At 43.7% G+C, this 19,979-nt stretch overlaps 1 protein-coding gene across 1 annotated transcript in view; it reads right to left on the bottom strand.

Moving 5' to 3' along the window:
• NUF2 (NUF2 component of NDC80 kinetochore complex) overlaps window positions 1-19,979 on the bottom strand; it is a 231,761-nt gene that overhangs the window by 107,889 nt on the left and 103,893 nt on the right. The window contains exon 6 of the mRNA XM_029618644.1: window positions 3,159-3,256. Within this exon, the coding sequence (XP_029474504.1) occupies window positions 3,159-3,256 (98 nt within the window). The remainder of the gene's footprint in view (window positions 1-3,158; window positions 3,257-19,979) is intronic.

Here is a 19,979-nt window from a genome sequence, read left to right on the forward strand (position 1 = left end):
CCATTGGGATGCCCAATTTTCCAGTCTCACAAGGTCTTCCTGCAATTTATCACAATCTGCTTGTGATTTAACTACTCTGAACAATTTTGTGTCATCTGAAAATTTGATTATCTCACTCATCGTATTTCTTTCCAGATCATTTATAAATATATTAAAAAGTAAGGGTCCCAATACAGATCCCTGAGGCACACCACTGACCACTCCCTTCCACTGAGAAAATTGTCCATTTAATCCTACTCTTTTTTCCCTGTCTTTTAGCCAGTTTGCAATCCACGAAAGGACATCGCCACCTATCCCATGACTTTTTACTTTTCCTAGAAGCCTCTCATGAGGAACTTTGTCAAACGCCTTCTGAAAATCCAAGTACACTACATCTACCGGTTCACCTTTATCCACATGTTTATTAACTCCTTCAAAAAAGTGAAGCAGATTTGTGAGGCAACACTTGCCTTGGGTAAAGCCATGCTGACTTTGTTCCATTAAACCATGTCTTTCTATATGTTCTGTGATTTCGATGTTTAGATCACCTTCCACTATTTTTCCTGGCACTGAAGTCAGGCTAACCAGTCTGTAGTTTCCCGGATCACCCCTGGAGCCCTTTTAAAATATTGGGGTTATATTTGCTATCCTCCAGTCTTCAGGTACAATGGATGATTTTTAATGATAGGTTACAAATTTTTACTAATAGATCTGAAATTTCATTTTTTAGTTCCTTCAGAACTCTGGGGTGTATACCATCCGGTCCAGGTGATTTACTACTCTTCAGTTTGTCAATCAGGTCTACCACATCTTCAAGGTTCACCGTGATTTGATTCAGTCCATCTGAATCATTACCCATGAAAACCTTCTCCATTATGGGTACCTCCCCAACATCCTCTTCAGTAAACACCGAAGCAAAGAAATCGTTTAATCTTTCCGCGATGGCCTTATCTTCTCTAAGTACCCCTTTAACCTGACTCCCTCACATGCTTTCTGCTTCAGATATATTTAAAAATGTTTTTACTGTGAGTTTTTGCCTCTACAGCCAACTTGTTTTCAAATTCTCTCTTAGCCTTTCTTATCAATGTCTTACATTTAACTTGCCAACATTTATGCTTTATCCTATTTTCTTCTGTTGGATCCTTCTTCCAATTTTTTAATGAAGATCTTTGCCTAAAATAGCTTCTTTCACCTCCCCTTTTAACCATGCCGGTAATCGTTTTGCCTTCTTTCCACCTTTCTTAATGTGTGGAATACATCTGGACTATGCTTCTAGAATGGGAATATTTATTTTTTTTATTTATTTATTTTTTTTTTAACAATGACCATGCCTCTTGGACATTTTTTTACTTTTGTAGCTGCTCCTTTCAGTTTTTTTCTAACAATTTTTCTCATTTTATCAAAGTTTCCCTTTTGAAAGTTTAGCACGAGAGCCGTGGATTTGCACACTGTTCCTCTTCCAGTCATTAAATCAAATTTGATCATATGATCACTATTGCCAAGCGGCCCCACCACAGTTACCTCTCTCACCAAGTCCTGTGCTCCACTGAGAATTAGATCTAAAATTGCTCCCTCTCTCGTCGGTTCCTGAACCAATTGCTCCATAAAGCTATCATTTATTCCATCCAGGAATGTTATCTCTCTAGCGTGTCCGATGATACATTTACCCAGTCTATATTGGGGTAATTGAAGTCCCCCATTATTACCGCACTACCAATTTGGTTAGCTTCCCTAATTTCTCTTAGCATTTCACTGTCTGTCTCACCATCTTGACCAGGTGGACGGTAGTATACTCCTATCACTATAGTCTTCCCCAACGCACAAGGGATTTCTACCCATAAAGATTCAATTTTGTATTTAGTCTCCTGCAGGATGTTTATCCTGTTGGACTCTATGCCATCCCGGACATAAAGCACCACACCTCCTCCCGGGTGCTCCTCTCTGTCACTGCGATATAATCTGTACCCTGGTATAGCACTGTCCCATTGGTTATCCTCTTTCCACCATGTCTCTGAGATGCCAATTAAGTCTATGTCATCATTCATTGCTATACATTCTAATTCTCCCATCTTACTTCTTAGACTTCTGGCATTAGTATACAAACATTTCAAAGTTTGTTTTTTGTTTGTATTTTCATTCTGCTTTTTAATTGATAGGGATAAGTTGGAATTTTTTAGCTCAGGTGAGTTTTCAGTTACAGGCACTTGGACTACTTTTCTTATTATTGGAACCTCATTGTCGGGATGCCCTAATTCTAATGCATCATTAGTATCCTTTGAAGATACATCTCTCCGAACCATGTGCTGCTCAGCGACTGTCGACTTGAGAGAGAGAGAGAGAGAGAGACACTATCTACCTAGAATGAGGGCATTATGGCTATTTAGTAACTAGAAGTGAGGTTTAGGTATTAGTGTAGGGGTTAGGGGCCACTTTGAGACGTACGAAATGAGACATACGAACAGAACAGTGCTCTCTTGTGAAGATTTGATGACCTTCGGAGTGAGGAAACGCACCCAAAGATGAGATTTGTACAATGTTCTCTCAACCTAGCCCTATCGCACGGCTTTACGCAAATGAAAAACGTGTAGTTAAAATACGTGTTGAAGCTGTGCGATACGGCTTCGCAAAATTGTGAACCCAGCCCACTCTGTCACAAATCACGCCCCAAACTCCTCCCTTTTTTCTGATTTGTACACACCATGCGTTATGGTGCTTTCGCAGGTGTTAAAGGCATTTTCGCAGGCGGTAAAGGAGCTTAACACATGCGAAAACACCTTATAGAAATTTGATAAATGACCCTGTTAGAGAGGTACATGCTTATAGAGTGAGCAGTTCCTAAGTCACTTAGCATGTCATTTACAAACTAATGTATGAAAAATGAAGGGAAAATGCCAACATGATTTTCACTTTGATACAGCTAGCCCATCCTGCAAGAGGGCAATTGAGAGGGTCACAAGTTCATACAGTTAGAAGGCTGCTAAACTGAAAGTGTCAGGTTTTTTTTTTTTTTCTTTCATAATTACTACCACTTCCTACACACATACAGACTAACAGCAACATCTGATTTTTCTTAGTATCAAGGAATGGCCTGTATGCCCTTTTACATACTAAGAGAGAACAGCAGGAGAAGATAATGATTGCAGTTTAAAAAAATAAGTACATACAAAATTTAGTCTTACATATCTGCAGAGGTTTTCCATATAATCCTTTTGTCGTTCTTGTCTGAACTGAATGTAGTTCATGATACCACTCAAGAAAATCAGGGACCGTTTTGCTTCTAAAGGAGGGAGTATGCTAGAGGTTAGTGGCACATTTACTGTACTGATTATTACTAAAACAGAAGGTTTATGGGAGAAAATGTAACCATTAAATATTGCAAGATGTGTCTTAATCCTGAGACAATTAAAAAAAATGGCCTTCCAGCTTCCTGGTCCTAAAGCCTTGTACAGTATTTCTTTCTAATAAAAACATTGTTAAGTTGGATCCTTTTTATGAAAAACATATGTATTCACTCTCAATTCGTTTCTCATAAAGGTGGGACATAGTATACATTAGAGACATTCAGTCAGATTTGGGATAGAAAATCTTTGAATGGAGAAAGAAAATGTGAGTATTTTCCATTTCTAAAAATCTGTTGCAGAAAATTCAATAGAAACAATGAAGATATGCAAAAGCAATGCAAGTATGACAATGTTAAAGTTACAATTAATGAGAAGTAAGCCAGTGAATGGGAAAAGTTGTCTTCTGAAGAACATACTCTGCTCAAGTTACCAAGATAAAATAAAGCAGAGTTGCTTACCTATAACAGGGTTTCTCCAAGAATAGCAGGATTTATTTATTTATTTATTTAAGGCTTTTTTTTCTATACCGGCATTCATGATACAATCATATCATGCCGGTTTACAGATAACAGGGGAGTGAAAAACTTTGTTCATTTAACCAATGCAGAAGAAGCAAAAAGTTACAATATAACAAGGTCGTTGAAACTGGGGAATGAAGGAGAATAAGAATAGATAGGAATAAATATAAACTTTACAGAGGTAGATTATTTACATTGTGCAGTAATGTCTCTTTGTGGTTAGTATTTACATTGTCCCGTTAGGTCTCAATGGGTGGTAGAATCTGTAGGGTTCGCGTGTCGTTAGGATGTTAGTATTCACACATGGTGACATCATCAGATAGAGCCAGATGCGGAAAACTTATGTCAAAGTTTCAAGAAACTTTGAGCATGCCCAGCATGCCCTATACCATGCGTCCATGTGGGGTCCCTCTTCAATCTCGCAACACAGAATTACTATAAAACAAAAAAATAGGAGAAACCCAACTCCGCGGGGTATCAAGCGGGTTTCGTGAGGACTACCATCCTGTTGTGCTCAAAGAACACCTGATACAGGTAAGCAACTCTGTTTTCTCTGAGGAAAAGCAGGATGGTAGTCCTCACAAGCTATAGGCTGCTCTCCAACACAAAAGGAGACCAACACACACTTAACCAGGTGCCAACAGGCACAACACCACTGATGGTGTGTTAACAGAGGGGGAAGACAGCTGGAACCCAAACAACTGGTATTAGGTTGGGAGAGTTGGGTTCTGCACCTAAAACAGGTTACGGAGGACAGACTGGCTGAACCTACTGTCACGTCGACCATCCCTATCCAGACAGTAGTGGGATGTGAATGTGTAGAGAGAACTCCACCACAGCTTTGCAGACTTCCTCCACGTGAACTGCTCACAAGTAGGCCATCTACGCTGCCATGGCTGACAGAAAGAGCCTGGTCATGACCCTCAAGATGCAGTCCCACCTGGGCATAAGAGAAGGAGATGCAATCTGGAAGCCATTTCGATATTGTCTGTTTGACAATGGCAATGCCCAACCTATTCCTATCAAAAGAAATAAAAAGTTGGGTGGACTGTCTATGGGCTTCTGTCTGTTCCAGGTAGAAGGCTAAGGCTCGCTTGCAGTCCAAACTGTGCAGTGCTCATTCGCCTTGGTGCAAATGGGGCCTGGTTAAGAAGGAAATCTGTCACCACCTTAGGCAGGAACTTAGGGTGCGCAGAAGCACCCTGTATAAGGTGGATAAGTCACTAAGGCCTGGAGCTCGCTGTCCCTGTGATGAAGTGACCACCACCAAAAATATTATCTTCCAGGTCAGGTACTACAGGTCACAGGTGCGCAGCAGCTCAAAAGGAGCTTTCATCAGCTGAGCCAATAGCACGTTGAGGTCCCAAGATACAGCAGAAGGCCTTAGGGGATACTTCAATTGAAGCAGGTCTCGCTTGAAACGTACAACTATAGGCTGTACAGAAATGGGCGTACCATCTACACTGTTTTAGTAGGCGCCAATCACACTAAGATGAACTCAGAGAGTTAGTTTTTAAGCTAGCCTCCTATAGGTGTAGAAATTAGTCAAGCAGTTTTTGTGTGGGGCAGGAGAACAGATCTAGGGCCTTCTGCTCACACCACATGGAAAACCTCCTCCACTTCAGTCCATAGGATTTTCTGGTGGAAGGCTTTCTAGAAGCTACCAGGACACATCCGCTGAAAGATCAATCGGCTGCAGGATTAACTTTTCAACATCCAGGTTTTGAGTGATAGAGCCTGGAAGTTGGGATGCCATATCCTGCCCTGATTTTGTGGGATGAGATCTGGAAAGTACCTAGACTGATTGGTTTATGGATGGGCAACTCCCATAGGAGTAGAAACCAGACCTGTCTCGGCCAATAAGGGACTATGAGGATCATAGTACCTATGTCCTCATGAAGCTTCAAGAGAGTCTTCGCCACTAAGAAAATTGGAGGATATGCATACACAAGACCTTTGCCCCAATGATGGATAAGGGTGTCAGAGGCTGGTTTGCAGTCTGACCTGGACAGGGAGCAGAAACAAGGCACCTTCCTGTTACAGGGGGTACAGAAACAGATCTAGGTCTGGGTTCCCCCACAGAATGAAAATCCGATTTGCACCCCCTGGTCAGAGACCACTCATGGGGTCTTGAAGGCTCGACTCAGCCTGTCAACTATCACATTCTCCATTGCAGCCAGGTACATGGCCCTGAACACCATCCTGTGGAATAGGGCCCAAGACCAGACCTGGACAGTTTCCTGACACAGGAGGTATGATCCCATGCCTCTCTTGACAGCATACCACATGGCTACTTGGTTGTTGGTCTGGATCAGGACAACTTTGTTGGACAGCCAATATCTGAAAGTCTGTGGTGCATACCTGATCACCCGAAGCTCCAGGAAGTTGATTTGACAAGAACGTTCCTGAGCAGATCACAATCCCTGGAAGCCAAGCCCATCTATATGAGCTCCCTACCCCAGGGTAGATGCATCAGTGGTTAGCATAATTTGAATAGGGAAACTCCGAAAGGAAATCCCCCATTCCAGATTACAGAGTACCCGCCACCAGGACAAAGTGACCTTGAGAGATGGAGTACCTCAGATGCAATCCTAGAGGACTGAGTGGCCTGGTGCCACTGTGACCTCAGGGTCCACTGGGCTCTGCGCTTGTGTAAGCATGCCAAGTGTCACATGGATGGTCAGTCATGTGACCCAGTCTCAACATGTGCCAGGCTGATAACTGCTGGCTCTGTTGCACCTCTGTCGCAATGGTTGCCAGAGCAACAGCCCTCTGGCACAGAAGAAAGGCCCTGGCTTGAGCTGTGTCTAGCAGGGCTTGATGAAGTCAAATTGACAGACAATTTCCAAAGCCAATGGAAATCCCAACACATTGTTTAACACTGTAAAATCCCTAACCACTACTCAAAATGATAATTTTATTATATACAATTCTACATTTGTAACAAAATAGCCACTCATTTTAAAACGAAAGTTACTAATATATCTAAAGAATTCTTACAATTACCATACCCAACACATTAATACTGAACCTAGTCATCAATGGTCAGAATTCACACCTATATCTGAAAACACCATTCAATCCATTGTTAGGAAACAAAATCCTTCAAACTCACCTGAGAATCTCTGCCCTGGTGCTTTTTTCAAAACCATTGGCCCTCATGCCAGAACCTCTCTTAGTTGGTTAGTGAATCAGTCACTAGAAACAGGACAATTCCCACACAGCCTAAAAAAAACCTCTATTCTACCCATTACCAAATCTAAAACAAAAGATGCAACAGACTTCAATAACGTCAGACCTATTGCTGCTTTAACATCCTTGGCAAAACGTATAGAATCGGCAGTTTTACATCAACTCTCAGATTTTCTATCAGAAAATAACATCCTTCATACCAATCAACATGGATTCCGTAAAGGACACTCTACTGAAACCCTCTTATTAGCCTCTTTTGACACTTTATTCTGTGCTTTTGACTCTTACACTGATTATATCATAGTCCTTCTTGACATTTCAGCAGCTTTTGATACGGTTGATCACCAAATTCTCATCTCAGGGCTTAAATCCATAGGTATTACAGGTACAGTTTTAGAATGGTTCTCTTCTTTTCTTACAGGATGCTCTCAACAAGTCAACATAAATCATCATTCTTCAGACTCATACACAATCTCTACTGGGGTTCCGCAGGGGCTCATCACTTCCTCCTATACTTTTCAACATTTATGTTACCTCTATGTCGTATTCTTTCCTCCCTAAATCTACAATTCAAAATTTATGCAGATGATATTCAGTTTCTAGTTCCATATAATACATCCTGGTCTGCTACTCTCTCTATGGTTTCTTTATATCTATCCACTATTAATACATGGCTCTCACACAATCGCTTAAAACTGAACCCATCAAAAAGAGAGATCGTCCACCTAACTTCCATATCAGAGTCTTCCATTGGTCCACCTTCCTATCTGGTAACAAATGGTGTTTCCATTCCAATATCAAACTACGCTATAAATCTAGGAGTCATCATCAATTCACATCAATGAAACAACACATTTCTTCAGTAACTAGAAAATAATTTTACAAATTACAACTCTTAAAACGTCTCCACCCTCTATTTTTCCAACACGATTTCCGCACTGTTCTTCAATCACTCATTTTCTCTGGTCTTGATTACTGAAATGCTCTTTACTTAGGTCTGCCTGATAATACAATTCATCCATTGCAATTAGTTCAAAACGCTGCAGCACGTATCCTATCTGGTGTTTCTCTCAGAAGTCATATCTCACCTATCTTGTAATCATTTCATTGGTTACCCATAAAATTCAGAGTACAATATAAAGTTCTTACCATCATCCATTCTTTAATATACAACTCCTCTTCTAGCTGGCTCTGCTCCATACTCCGTATTTACAAACCCGCTAGACATCTAAGATCTCTAACAGAAAAGTCTTTTAGATATCCCAGCACCACGATTAGCAAGACTAGACATTAGAAGGAGAGCTTTTTCAGTAGCAGGACCCTCCCTCTGGAATTCATTACCAAACCCACTTTGCTCATCAAATCCTATGCATTTTAAAAAAATCTCTAAAAACATATCCGTTTCAAATTGCCTTTAACATCTCGTCAAATACATAGTAACATTTAACATTTCTCCAGTTTTTCTCCCTACCATTACACTCCTCTCCCCCCCCCCCCCCCCCCCCCCGTCTCTTTTCACCACGGAAAAATACCATTTTAACATCTCAGTTATTCCCCTCCGCTACCCATTTTTAGGGTAATTGAATGGCACTTGATTTTCTTTTTTTTCTCTTTTTGTAAATTTGTTACTTTGATTGATTGTTATACCTGCTTTTTGTAATTTTATTCTTTTAATTTGATTTGATTTTATTATTATCTTTGTGAACCGTTTTGATAAAATTTTATTTGTAAAAACGGTATAGAAATACTTATAAATAAATAAATAGATCCTAATGAATCCAACACCCAAATGGTCAATCGCATGGACCAGATGGCCTATATCTGAGATGTGCTCTTAACCAGCCAATCATCCAGATATAGAAAAATATGCACTCCCAGTCTGCAGAGGTATGCCGCCACCATGGCCAGGTATTTCATGACAAGCCCGAACGCTAACATCTGGTACAGGAAGTGCTGTTTTTCCACCACAAAATCAGAGATACTGCCTGTAATTGGGAAAGATCCTGAGATGGGTGTATGTGTCCTTAAAGTCGAGGAACCATAGCCAGTTCCCTTCATGCAAAAGGGAGATCAAGGTGTCCAGGGGAAACATCATGAACTTTTCTTTTTTTAGAAAGTTGTTCAAGGCCCTCAGGTCTAGGATAGGAGAGACTAGGGATGTGCAGCCAAAAAATTTTCGTTGCATTCATGATACGTATTCGTCGGGGGTCATTTCCGTTGCATTTGGACGTATGGCGCCCCCGATACGTTGATATGTGAATTTGTTTTCCGGTTTCCATTAAAGTCTAAGGGGGAAGGATTTCCAGCCTATTTTTGGCTGCAGAATTGGGGTTTTATTATCAATTTTGATGAAACTTCTGGGGAGCAATCATCACAACAACAAAAGAGCTCCAAGGTACTTAGACTGTGGCAAAGTGGCACCAAAGTGGCATTAATAGCCTAAGGCACTGTAAAGGTGCAAAGGGGTACCAGAAGTGGCAAGAGTGCAGCAAGAGTGTCAAAAACACACCACAGCTTCAATAGAGAGCACCGATAACAGATGCATGAACCCTCGAAGGCAGCATGACAGGCAAAGCGGTAAAACAAGTGGCATTGGTGGTTACCTGGAAAGAGGAGGTGAAGGACTTGTTTCTTCAATCTAAGGAGGCTTTCCCTGTAAAGGTAGAGTCTAAAGAGCTGACTCGGGAGTCCCGGTACGAGGAGGGGCGTGACGTCACTTCCGCCCCCGCCGTGACCAGCTAATAAAATCTGGCTTGAAGCGGCGTGCAATCGACGCGGGCGCGCGGCTTTGGTTTAAAAAGTTTGCCTAAAAGTTTTTGAATTTTATTTCTTTGAAATAGAAGATTGTCTCCTCGTACAAGTAACAGCCATAGGAGATCTTAAAAACAAATAGAAGGAGTTGGTAAGTGGAACTCAAAATACTTTGTTTGATATTTTTCCTAGTGAACTTAATGCCGCACACAAAGAGAAAGGGGAAGGTGAGGGAGGGAACCTCGACCCCACGTCAGCCCTCCCCCAACTCAAACAAAGATAAAAGAGTTCTATTCCGCAGTGGGGACTACTCCAGGAGAGTCAGCTGGGTCCTTGGAGCAGGAGCAGCTCCCTGAACTCTTTGACGAAACATCCCTGAGCCCTGGGGCTCCTGAGACCCCTTCCCCGCCTGTCCATGATACAATGGCTGGTACTACAGACCCCCTGAGACCGAAGATGTCACAGATGGGAGAAGTGTTCGAGGGAGGAACAGCCATTATAAAGAATGGACAGATTCATGGCAACAAAGTTTTGTCTGCCTTGAAAGAAGTTAACATCGGGACAATATTTGGAACTGGCAATTTACAGTCAGATTCCATAGAAGGGGAAAGTTTAACAGCAATAGGTAGTCTAGTAAATTCTTCTCAGAGAGCTCCTGTAAGCATACCAGAGATTACATTGTTAGAAAAGCCTGAAGTAGTTACCCTGAATGTATTATGGAATGCTGTGTCAGTTTTTGAAAAAACAATTATTTCTTTAAATAAAGCATTTCAAGGTTTTCAAGACCAGTCTACAATAGTAAATCCAGTAGTACTATCTAATTCTGTGAAAATACAAAAATTGGATACGCAAGTTGATCAGATGAAAGAGATTCAAGTAAATTTGATCCAAGGGGAGTCTAGATCAGATAAAAGAATAGAGAAATTAGAGAATAGTCTCAGATATAATAATCTGAGAATGATAAATGTCCCCAAATGTAAACTTATTTCGCCTAATGAACAATTATATAAATATCTACGAGAAGTGCTGTCCTACTTTTCCACCAATTTACCTAATATAGTTAAAAGTTTATTTTTTACCTGAACCACTGAAAAAAGGTGAAGGAGAAAGAGGAAAAGGTACTCCCAAGGAAAATGCAACGACAATGTCCCCTTTAGAAGATCTTTCTGGTTTTTTAGAAACCTCTCAGGAAGAGCAGATCGAGAAAAGGGGAACATTATTAGTAACATTTGCTACAGCAATTGATAGGGATAATATATTAAGAAATTTTCTTAAGTGCAGGAATAAATTGTATTTAGGAGAAAGATATGGGTTTACCCGGATGTAGTTAGAGCGACACAAATTTGTAGGAAAAGATTCTTGAGTCTATGTTCTAGAGCACGTGCCCTAGAAGAACGTATATTGATTAAATTTCCATGTAAATGTGTTCTAACAATAGATAATACACGGTATGTATTTATGGAGCCTGAGCAATTGGAAAAATTGTTGTCATCTAAAGAGATTATCTGCTTAATGTTCTGTTTTAAACTCAGGAGATTTGATTGAAATTTCCACTACCTTCTAAGTTTCCTTATTTAGATTTGTATGCTTTAAGATGCTCCGTTTAAATATTAGATGGATCTCCTAAATTTCATGGTATAATAAGGTAATAGCATAAAAATTAGATTAATGAGATGTATATAAACTTTATTACCTTTTATGGTTGTATTTCTAATTGCTAAACCTTATGGTAAGGTAAATCCTTATTTGTATCGTAATGGAAAATTAATAAAGAGATAATAAAAAAAAACAAAAACAAGTGGCATTGACATCCTACAGCACAATGTAGGGGGGAACATAGCAAGCAGAAAGACTAGCACCAACACACTGAGGAACCATGATAGTGGCAATAACACAACAAGGAGTTGAGTGAGTCATCTGGTGATTGGCAGCAAGGCAGAGTGGCAGAAAGTTGATAGGGGCAAGACAGGCTGGCAGAGCTGAGGTAGTCAGCTCCCTGTGGTTTGATAAGGGAAAGACAAGGAGGCAAGACAAGACGAGGCTCAGCATGTGGTGGGACTGTCAACTGTGCATGCTGTGCACCTAACCCATCTTGAAACAGGAACCAGGGAGTCTAACACGAGTGCTAGGACCTGAAACATGATGAACTATGCCTGGGTGGAGTGGAGCATTTTGGTGGTAGTAGCAAATATTCAAACAAGAGCCCTGGGGAGAGTTCCTTTTCCTATGAGCAGGAAAGGGCTCCCCCTAGAATGGGTTTGCCCCTAGAGTGGGGTGTTTCCATTGGCGTCCAGTGAGCTCTTGCTGGTCTTTTAAAATCCGGTGGATGTAGCTGATATACAAACGAGAGTTTTCAAGGCCGAGACAGAGGAGGGTGAATGTGAACAGCGGTGCAACATGGGTCAGAGGGTAGAAACAGGCAGGCTACACCCGGGGAGAGTTCCCTTTCCTATGAGCAGGAAAGGGCTCCCTAGAATGGGTTCACCCCTAAAGTGGGGGGTTTCCATTGGGGTCCAGTGAGCTCTCGCTGGTCTTTTAAAATCAGGCTGGCTGCACCCGGGATTCCCAGGGACTGTAGCGTGAGAATATCCTTGACAAAAGACAGGTAGGCCGGAAAGCAGTCAGAGTAGAGCTTGGCATAAAAAGAGGCTGATTTCAAAATGGAACAGCGGTTCAACATGGGTCAGAGGGTAGAACCAGGCAGGCTACACCCGGGGAGAGTTCCCTTTCCTACGAGCAGGAAAGGGCTCCCTAGAATGGGTTCACCCCTAAACAGCGGTTCAACATGGGACAGAGGGCAGATACAGGCAGACTACACTCGGGACCCCGCGGGAATGTAGTGTGAGAATATCCTTGACAAAAGACAGGTAGGCCAGAAAGCAGTCAGAGTACAGCTTGGCATAGAAAGAGGTTGATTTCAAAATGGAAGAAACGACTGGAGGTAAAACACTAATAAAAAGGACTTCATCACGTGAAGTAAAATCCAAAATGCCAGCTGATGTTTTAGTAGAAACAGAGGCTTTGAAGAACTTTACTATTCCGAAGCTAAGAAGAAGTACTAATAAAGTGTGCTTGGCACCTAGCAACACAGATAGAAGAGAGTACATACAGATGAAATATACTTTAGAAGAATCAAGATTTGATATGTGCTATCATCTGCACTCTTCCTGGCATTTTGGTGATATGAAACTTGAATATACATACGACAATCGTCAATGCCGAGGCGGAGGAGGTTACCATGTAAACAAACAGCGGTTCAACATGGGTCAGAGGGTAGATAGATACAGGTAGGCTACACCAGGGGAGAGTTCCCTTACCAATGAGCAGGAAAGGTCTCCCTAGAATGGGTTCGCCCCTAAACAGCGTTTCAACATGGGTCAACAGGTCCTAAGAGATAGGCTGCAACACCGGGGAGAGTTCCCTTTCCCAAGAGCAGGAAAGGACTTCCTTGGAATGGGTTGGCCCCTAGAGTGGAGCATGAGCCTTCAAAGCGTGGCGACAGGGAGCAGGGTGCCATGTGAACAGTGGCTCAACATGGGTCAACTGGTCCTAAGAGATAGGTTGCAACACCGGGGAGCGTTCCCTTTCCCAAGAGCAGGAAAGGACTCGCTTGGAATGGATTGGCCATTAGAGTGTATAATGGTACAAATTGTTCGGATTAAATCATTTGCAAACAGATCATGACTTCATAAGCAAGACGAAGAAGTTCTCTTCTCTGCCCTGAAACTAAAGAAAACTCTTTGTTTTATTTAAGGATCAATCCTGTGAAGGATTACTAGTTTTAATTGCCAGAGACTGAGGTTTCCCTTTGCAACGAGGGTTCAGCCATTAGGACCGGACATAAGGCCTGGACGGACAGGCAGAGCAATCAAGGTCAAACACTTGTAGGAACATAAGGCCTGGACTGACAGGCAAAGCAATCGAAGACAAACACTTATAGGAACATAAGGCCTGGACAGTTGACAGTCAGGCACAGCGTTTGAGGTCAGGCCCTTGTAGGGTCGTACAGACTGGGCAGTGGATGGTCAGGCACAGCGTTTGAGGTCAGGAACATGTGCTGCAGTACTTATATTATCTGCAGCATAGGAGGCAGTTGGAGCTGCTGCAAGGCTTTGAATTGCTTTTATTCATCTTGCCATTCACAGGGAAAATTTGGAAACCCAAGCAAAGGCAGGTTTACTTTCAAAAACACTAGCATTTCCATCAACTCTGATGCCAGCCTTGAGCTGGCATCAGAGTTGATATCCCCTGTCATTGAAAAGACAGGTTCACAGGGCACACTGGTTGGTGGACATGACAGATATCACTGAGCCACTTTGGCCAGGTGTGGCCAGACAGTGGACTTGTGTGTCCAATATGCCAGCGGATCTGTCTGCATTTTCTCTATCGACTGAGAGATACCGTGTCCCTGACAGCTGTGCTGGTGTCTCCTTTGCCTGGGTGGGCTGAGAGTCACTCATGCCAGCTGCTTTCTCTCTCTCCCGTTGCACAATTGATGAATCTTTATGGGCAACATGCCTTGGGAGTTCTGACGTGGAGGAGGAGGAGGTACTATCTGTCGCTGACACAGTGCTGCTCCTGCTTGGGCTAGCAGCACAACTCTCTGACGTGCTTGTTGTTTCCACCTCTGCTTCAAGCCTAATCTGTCTTCGCCTATGGCGCTCCTGTTCACAGACTTTTGCTAACAGCAGCTCCTTCACAAATGACAGACAATTGGACTATAGGGCAAGTTTCCCTTTCACACGGGGATCACAGATTGAGGTGAGCATGTATGTGCGGTCGTCTGTTAAAGGCCTTAATCTGTCTTTCACCTGCTACTGCAAAATGTCCAGACACTGCAGCACCTCAACTGTCATTCCCTCTTCCCGTTTAAAGGCCTCCAAAATGTTCATCCAGGAAATTAACTATAGGGATGATGTCAGCCAGCCAAGGTGGCACTTCTGGAACTCAGCTCCTCCGTGACATCCTTGAAGGGCTGCAAGATTTTTACCAGCTGACTCATGACTAACCAATCATGATGTCCTAGGGGATTCTGCACACCTATGTCCATTATACCAGAAAGTTCATGAAGGGGTGTCTGCAGCTCCAGTAACCTCCCCAGCATCATAAAGGTGGAATTCTACCGGGTGGCAATGTCTTGAATGAGACGCTTGTGAGGCATATCCAAATCAGTCTGCTTTCGTCAGAGAACCTGCCCCGCCTTGACTCTTCTGTGGAAGTGTGCTGCTATGTTCCTGCACTTCTGTATTAACCTATGCAGGTATTCATTCTCTTTGTCATTGGACTCCAAGCCCAGAGCTGACTTCACTACCAGGTCCAGAGTGTGTGCAAAACATCGGATGTTCTTAAAGCGCCCATCGGTTATTGCCTTAACCATGTTTGCACCATTGTCTGTGACAAAGAACCCTGCCTGCATTTTCCTGTCTCGCTGGTGTAGTTGCCAGCCCTCTAGCATCTGTCTGATGCATGCTAGAATTTTGGCTGCGGTATGGGCCTGGTCCGTCAGGTGGGTGTGCAGTAAAGCCCACCTCCACCCTGATACTTCTTCAGTAATAGAGCTGCTGGCTGCCCCTGCCTCAGCCATGTCCCACCAGTGTGCTGTCAGAGAGAGGTAAGAGTGTGCAGCATTCATGGCGGTCCAGATATCGCAGGTGAAATGCACTCTTCCCTCTGCCTTAGCTAGCAGTGCTTGCATGCGACTGTGACACTGCTTGTACAGGCTGGGGATGACCTTTCTACTAAATGTGGTTCTGCACGGGATTTTGTAATTTGGAAGTACGACCTTCAAAAAACGCTTGAAACCCACATTCTCCACTAACTGCAAGGGCTGGTCATCAAGGGCAATCATTTCCCCAATGGTCCTGGTTACAACTTTTGAGGCTGCCTGCCTCCTACCCCGGGGTAGCATTACCGCACGCCACCCCATTTCCTCCATGGTGGATTGTCGCTTCTGCCACATGTCAGGCAGTTGCTGGCCTGCCACCTGACTGCTAGAAGGGGATGAGGGCGTAGGCTGACTCTGCTGCTTTCCTACCACTGCACACTGGTTGGAAGGGGTCCCCCGACTGGTACTGCCACCATCCCCAGATGGCAGTAATCTTGTTGGGTGTTGCCTCTTCATATGATGGTTCATGCCAAAATTAGATAGATGTCCCATTTGCTTGCCTCTGCTAATATCCCTGGCACAGTAATTACACCGAGCATAACGAGGGGCTTCCGTCACTTTAAAGTGTCTCCAGATCGCAGATGTCTTTCGTGATCCTCCCCTCTCTAACACCTTGGGGGTGGATGCTGGCACTGGAGCTGAGGTAGAAGGTGCACCCTGAGAAGCAATGCCAGAAGGGGCCTCAGTCACCCTCCATGCCTGTGCTGACTGCTCTTCCTCCTCCTCGTTATCACTTTCATCTCTCCCCTGTTGCACATTTGTGGAGGCTAAGACAGGACTAACTGATTCTACCGAAGATTCGTCAGCTATTACTTCTTCCGTTTCTGATGAGAATCCCACACAAGAAGATTCTTCATCTGAATCAGAAGCAAACAGTGACTGTGCTACCTTGTCAATGCTAAGTGTTAGTCAAGACTTCTGTCCCCCTGCTGCTTTTGGGTGTCTACATTTTGTCTGGCATGACTCTGCCTCCCCTTCCCTCACCTCCAAAACTACAGGCCAGAAGCAAATGGTGGCCATGACGATGCATCATGGTCAGATTTCATTTTTTTTTGGCATGGAACTGCCATCCCCTACAAAGAGTTTAGATTGAGACAGTTGCCTTTTTAGCTGTACTGGTGTTGCACTAGTGTCTTTTGAGGTGCCTCCTCTGCCAGTCCCAATCACTCGACTACATCTCTCTTTCCCTGACATTATGGATTTAATGTCACTGAGTAGTAACACTGCCCACTGTCACGGTGCCTGGCTGTGCACTAATGTGTGTGGCGTGCACACAGAAGCTGCTTGCTTGTAAGCGCAAAAGAGGCAGACTCCCTGGGCACTTGACTGCACAGACCCACCCAATAGTTTTATTTATTTAAGAGTTTTTATATACCGTCATTAAGTTATTCACCATCACAACGGTTTACAATAGGGCACCAGTAAAAAATATGGGTCGTACTTTATATAGGTGGTGCCAATAGTGTTCGGTAACAATAAGGCGTTTATTAGGGGGATTAAGTGTATCATAGCAATATGACCTGAAGGTTGCCTACAGTTAAAAAAATGTTGAAATAATTCAGTAAGGATTTATAAAATTAGGCATTTGGTGCTTTATGCCGCATATCTTTTACTTCAAATAGCCTGCATCAGTTTTCTTTCTTGAAGGCTTGTATGTAAAGCCAGGTTTTGAGCTGTGTTTTGAAAAGTTTGTGATTGCTCTGGAGTCTAAGGTCCAGGGGCATTGAGTTCCATAATATGGGACCGGCTAGAGACAGAGCTCGGTCCCTTACTTGGGTAAGTCTTGCGGTTTTCACAGAAGGAATGGGTAGGAGTGCTCTGTTTGCTGACCTTAGATTTCTGTGTGGGACATGTACTCTAAGTGCTGTGTTCAGCCATTCTGCTTTATCGTCGTGGATGAGTTTGTGTATTAGGCACAGTGCTTTGAACTGTATTCTTTGTTCAATGGGAAGCCAATGTAGGGTAGCTAGCGTATCTGTTATGTGATCTCTTTTGTTTTTTCCAGTGAGGATTCTTGCAGCAGCATTTTGTAAAATCTGTAGAGGTCTTACTGTAGTGTTAGGTAGGCCTAGTAACAGGGCATTACAATAGTCTGTGCTGGCGAAAATCAGCGATTGAAGCACAGTACGGAAATGTGGTAATGATAGTAATGGTTTGAGTTTTCTTAGTATCATGAGTTTAGCATATCCTTCCTTAACCTTTATTGATATGTGTTGTTTGAGGCTTAGTTCGTTGTCAATTATTACTCCGAGATTGCGAACTTTCTTTGCTAAGTCAATTTGTTGGTTGTTATTGAGGAATATTGGGGTTTGTGTAATGTTCAGTCTGTTAAACTGCCCAGTGAAGCCCAGTGCACAGAGAGACTAAGTAATTTGAATTAAAAAAAAAAATCAGTTTAAAAAAGCTGGAATTTTTGTCACTCCAGAAAAATGGATGAAATTGAAAATAATATATCTCTCCAAGCCAGCCCAACACCCTAAATGGTGGTCAGTGCTAGCTGACCTAGCACAGCTTCTCTTCTCAGTCAGAGATCACCAAAATAAACAGCTTGAAAGAAACAGGACTAGCTGACCCTGGCACTGCAGCAAAACAAAGAATAATTAGCTTTTTCTTTCCTTAACTAGCTTAAATAGCCTATCTCTCAGTGCAGCCTTCTCTTACACCCAGCCCACCTCCCCACAGCATCCCTGGAAATAAGTGCGCGGCTCCTCGTGCTGATGTTTATATAGTGCTGGCTCATCAGTAAAATAGACAGAGAGCACTGAATGACAGCACGATTGGCTGCATTCAGTGCATGTCACAAAATGTCAGCGTGGATACGCTGCATTCCGGTATCCATGCCGACCTGTCCGACCCTTTCCTGTGAGTCACTGTGACTCACAGGAAAGGGTCAGACAGGTTGGCATGGATACCGGAATGTAGGGCATGGGCGCTGCCATTTTGTGAAAATCATAGGTAGGTAGTAGCTAATGGGGGCGAAGAAAAGCGTGCGCCACTGGGCGCACCGAATTAAACAGATAATAAGTTAAATACGTGGGGAGTCGCGATGCGTTTCGCCTCCCCACGTATTTAACGGATAGGACAAAATATGTTGCGGAGAGACTTCCTGTTTTCTTTAGAATTAGGAAGTACCTGGAGTAGAATCCCCACCCTCTTTGCCCTGGTGGTACGGGATTGACTGCTCTGATCGTAAAGAGAGGGGAGAGCTCCACTTGTAGCACGTCTTGACGCGCTACCGGCATCCCCCATATGGGCCCAGAGAGCAATTTAGCAGGACATCCAATAGATTTAATTGGTACCCCTAAAGGACAATGGATAAAACCCACTGGTCCAAGGTTACAATGGACCACTGGTTCACAAAGAACTGTAGTCCACCCCTGACTGGAGGATCCATCAACCTGGGTTTGGGCAACTGGCTTATGTTCCCTACAGCCAAATCAAAACGCCATCATAGGAGCTGACTGAGGAGATGGCTGGGGCTTGAGAGCTCTCTGCTGCCTGGAATGGCCACATGAGCTCTGATGGTGTGGATGGGATCAGGGAGGCAGAGGACAGTACTTCCTTTGGCGAAAGAAAGACTTCCTTGGTCCCGGCTTCGAAGGCCTCCTAGATGAGGAGGATAGGACCGGAGTGCTGGCGGAGAGTTGTTGGAGGTTTTCATGATGGTCCTGGATTTGGGCCACAGCATCCTTTACCCTATCTCCAAAGAGATTCTCTCCAGTGCATGGCAAGTCATCAAGTTGTTCCTGTATCTCTGGTCTGAGATCAGAAGCCCACAGCTATGCCAGACTGCGGGCACCAATTCCCACTGTAGAGTCCCTCGATGCCGTTTTGAAAACATCGTAGGCCATACAGTCCTTGTGTTTTTCACATCCCAAACCCTTATGCGTCAGTGAAATGAGGGTGTCTTGCTGCTGTTGAGGCAGCTGCTCAGCCCCTCCTGCACCTGCCTCCAGATGATCCGCAAGTATTGGCTCATGTACAGCTGTTAGGCAGCAATGTGGGCCAAAGGCATGGTGCCCTGGAACACCTTCCTCCCAAGAGCATCTAATGCTCTGTGGTCTTTCCCCAGGGCGCCGAGGAGTGGGTGAGAGAGTGCTTGGCCCTCTTGAGGGTGGATTTGACCACCATCAACTGGTGGGGCAGCTGACGCTTATCAAATCTGGCAGCCTTTTGGATGAGGAAAACCCCGTCCGCCTTGTTATTCATGGGAGGTACTGTGAGGGGGCGTTCCCAAGTCCTTAGAAGCAACTCCAAAAGGATCTTGTGCACAATCTCCTTAGGACACAATCTCCTTAGGAGACTCCAAGAACTGAAGAATCTCAAGTATTTTGTGCCTGGCGTTGCCTTCAGTCAAAAAATGGAATGGGGTGCCTTTCGCCATCACCTTGCTAAACCCTGTGAAGGTTAAGTCCTCAGACAGAGACCTCCTTCACTCTTTGAGGAGAAGGGTCTGATGGGATATGATCTGAATCCTTGGAGGACTCCGTCTGATCACCACCCCCCCCTAGGGGTCATTGGGACCCTCAGCCT

The sequence above is a fragment of the Rhinatrema bivittatum genome, chromosome 10 (assembly GCF_901001135.1).
Source record: "Rhinatrema bivittatum chromosome 10, aRhiBiv1.1, whole genome shotgun sequence".
NCBI lineage: Eukaryota > Metazoa > Chordata > Amphibia > Gymnophiona > Rhinatrematidae > Rhinatrema > Rhinatrema bivittatum.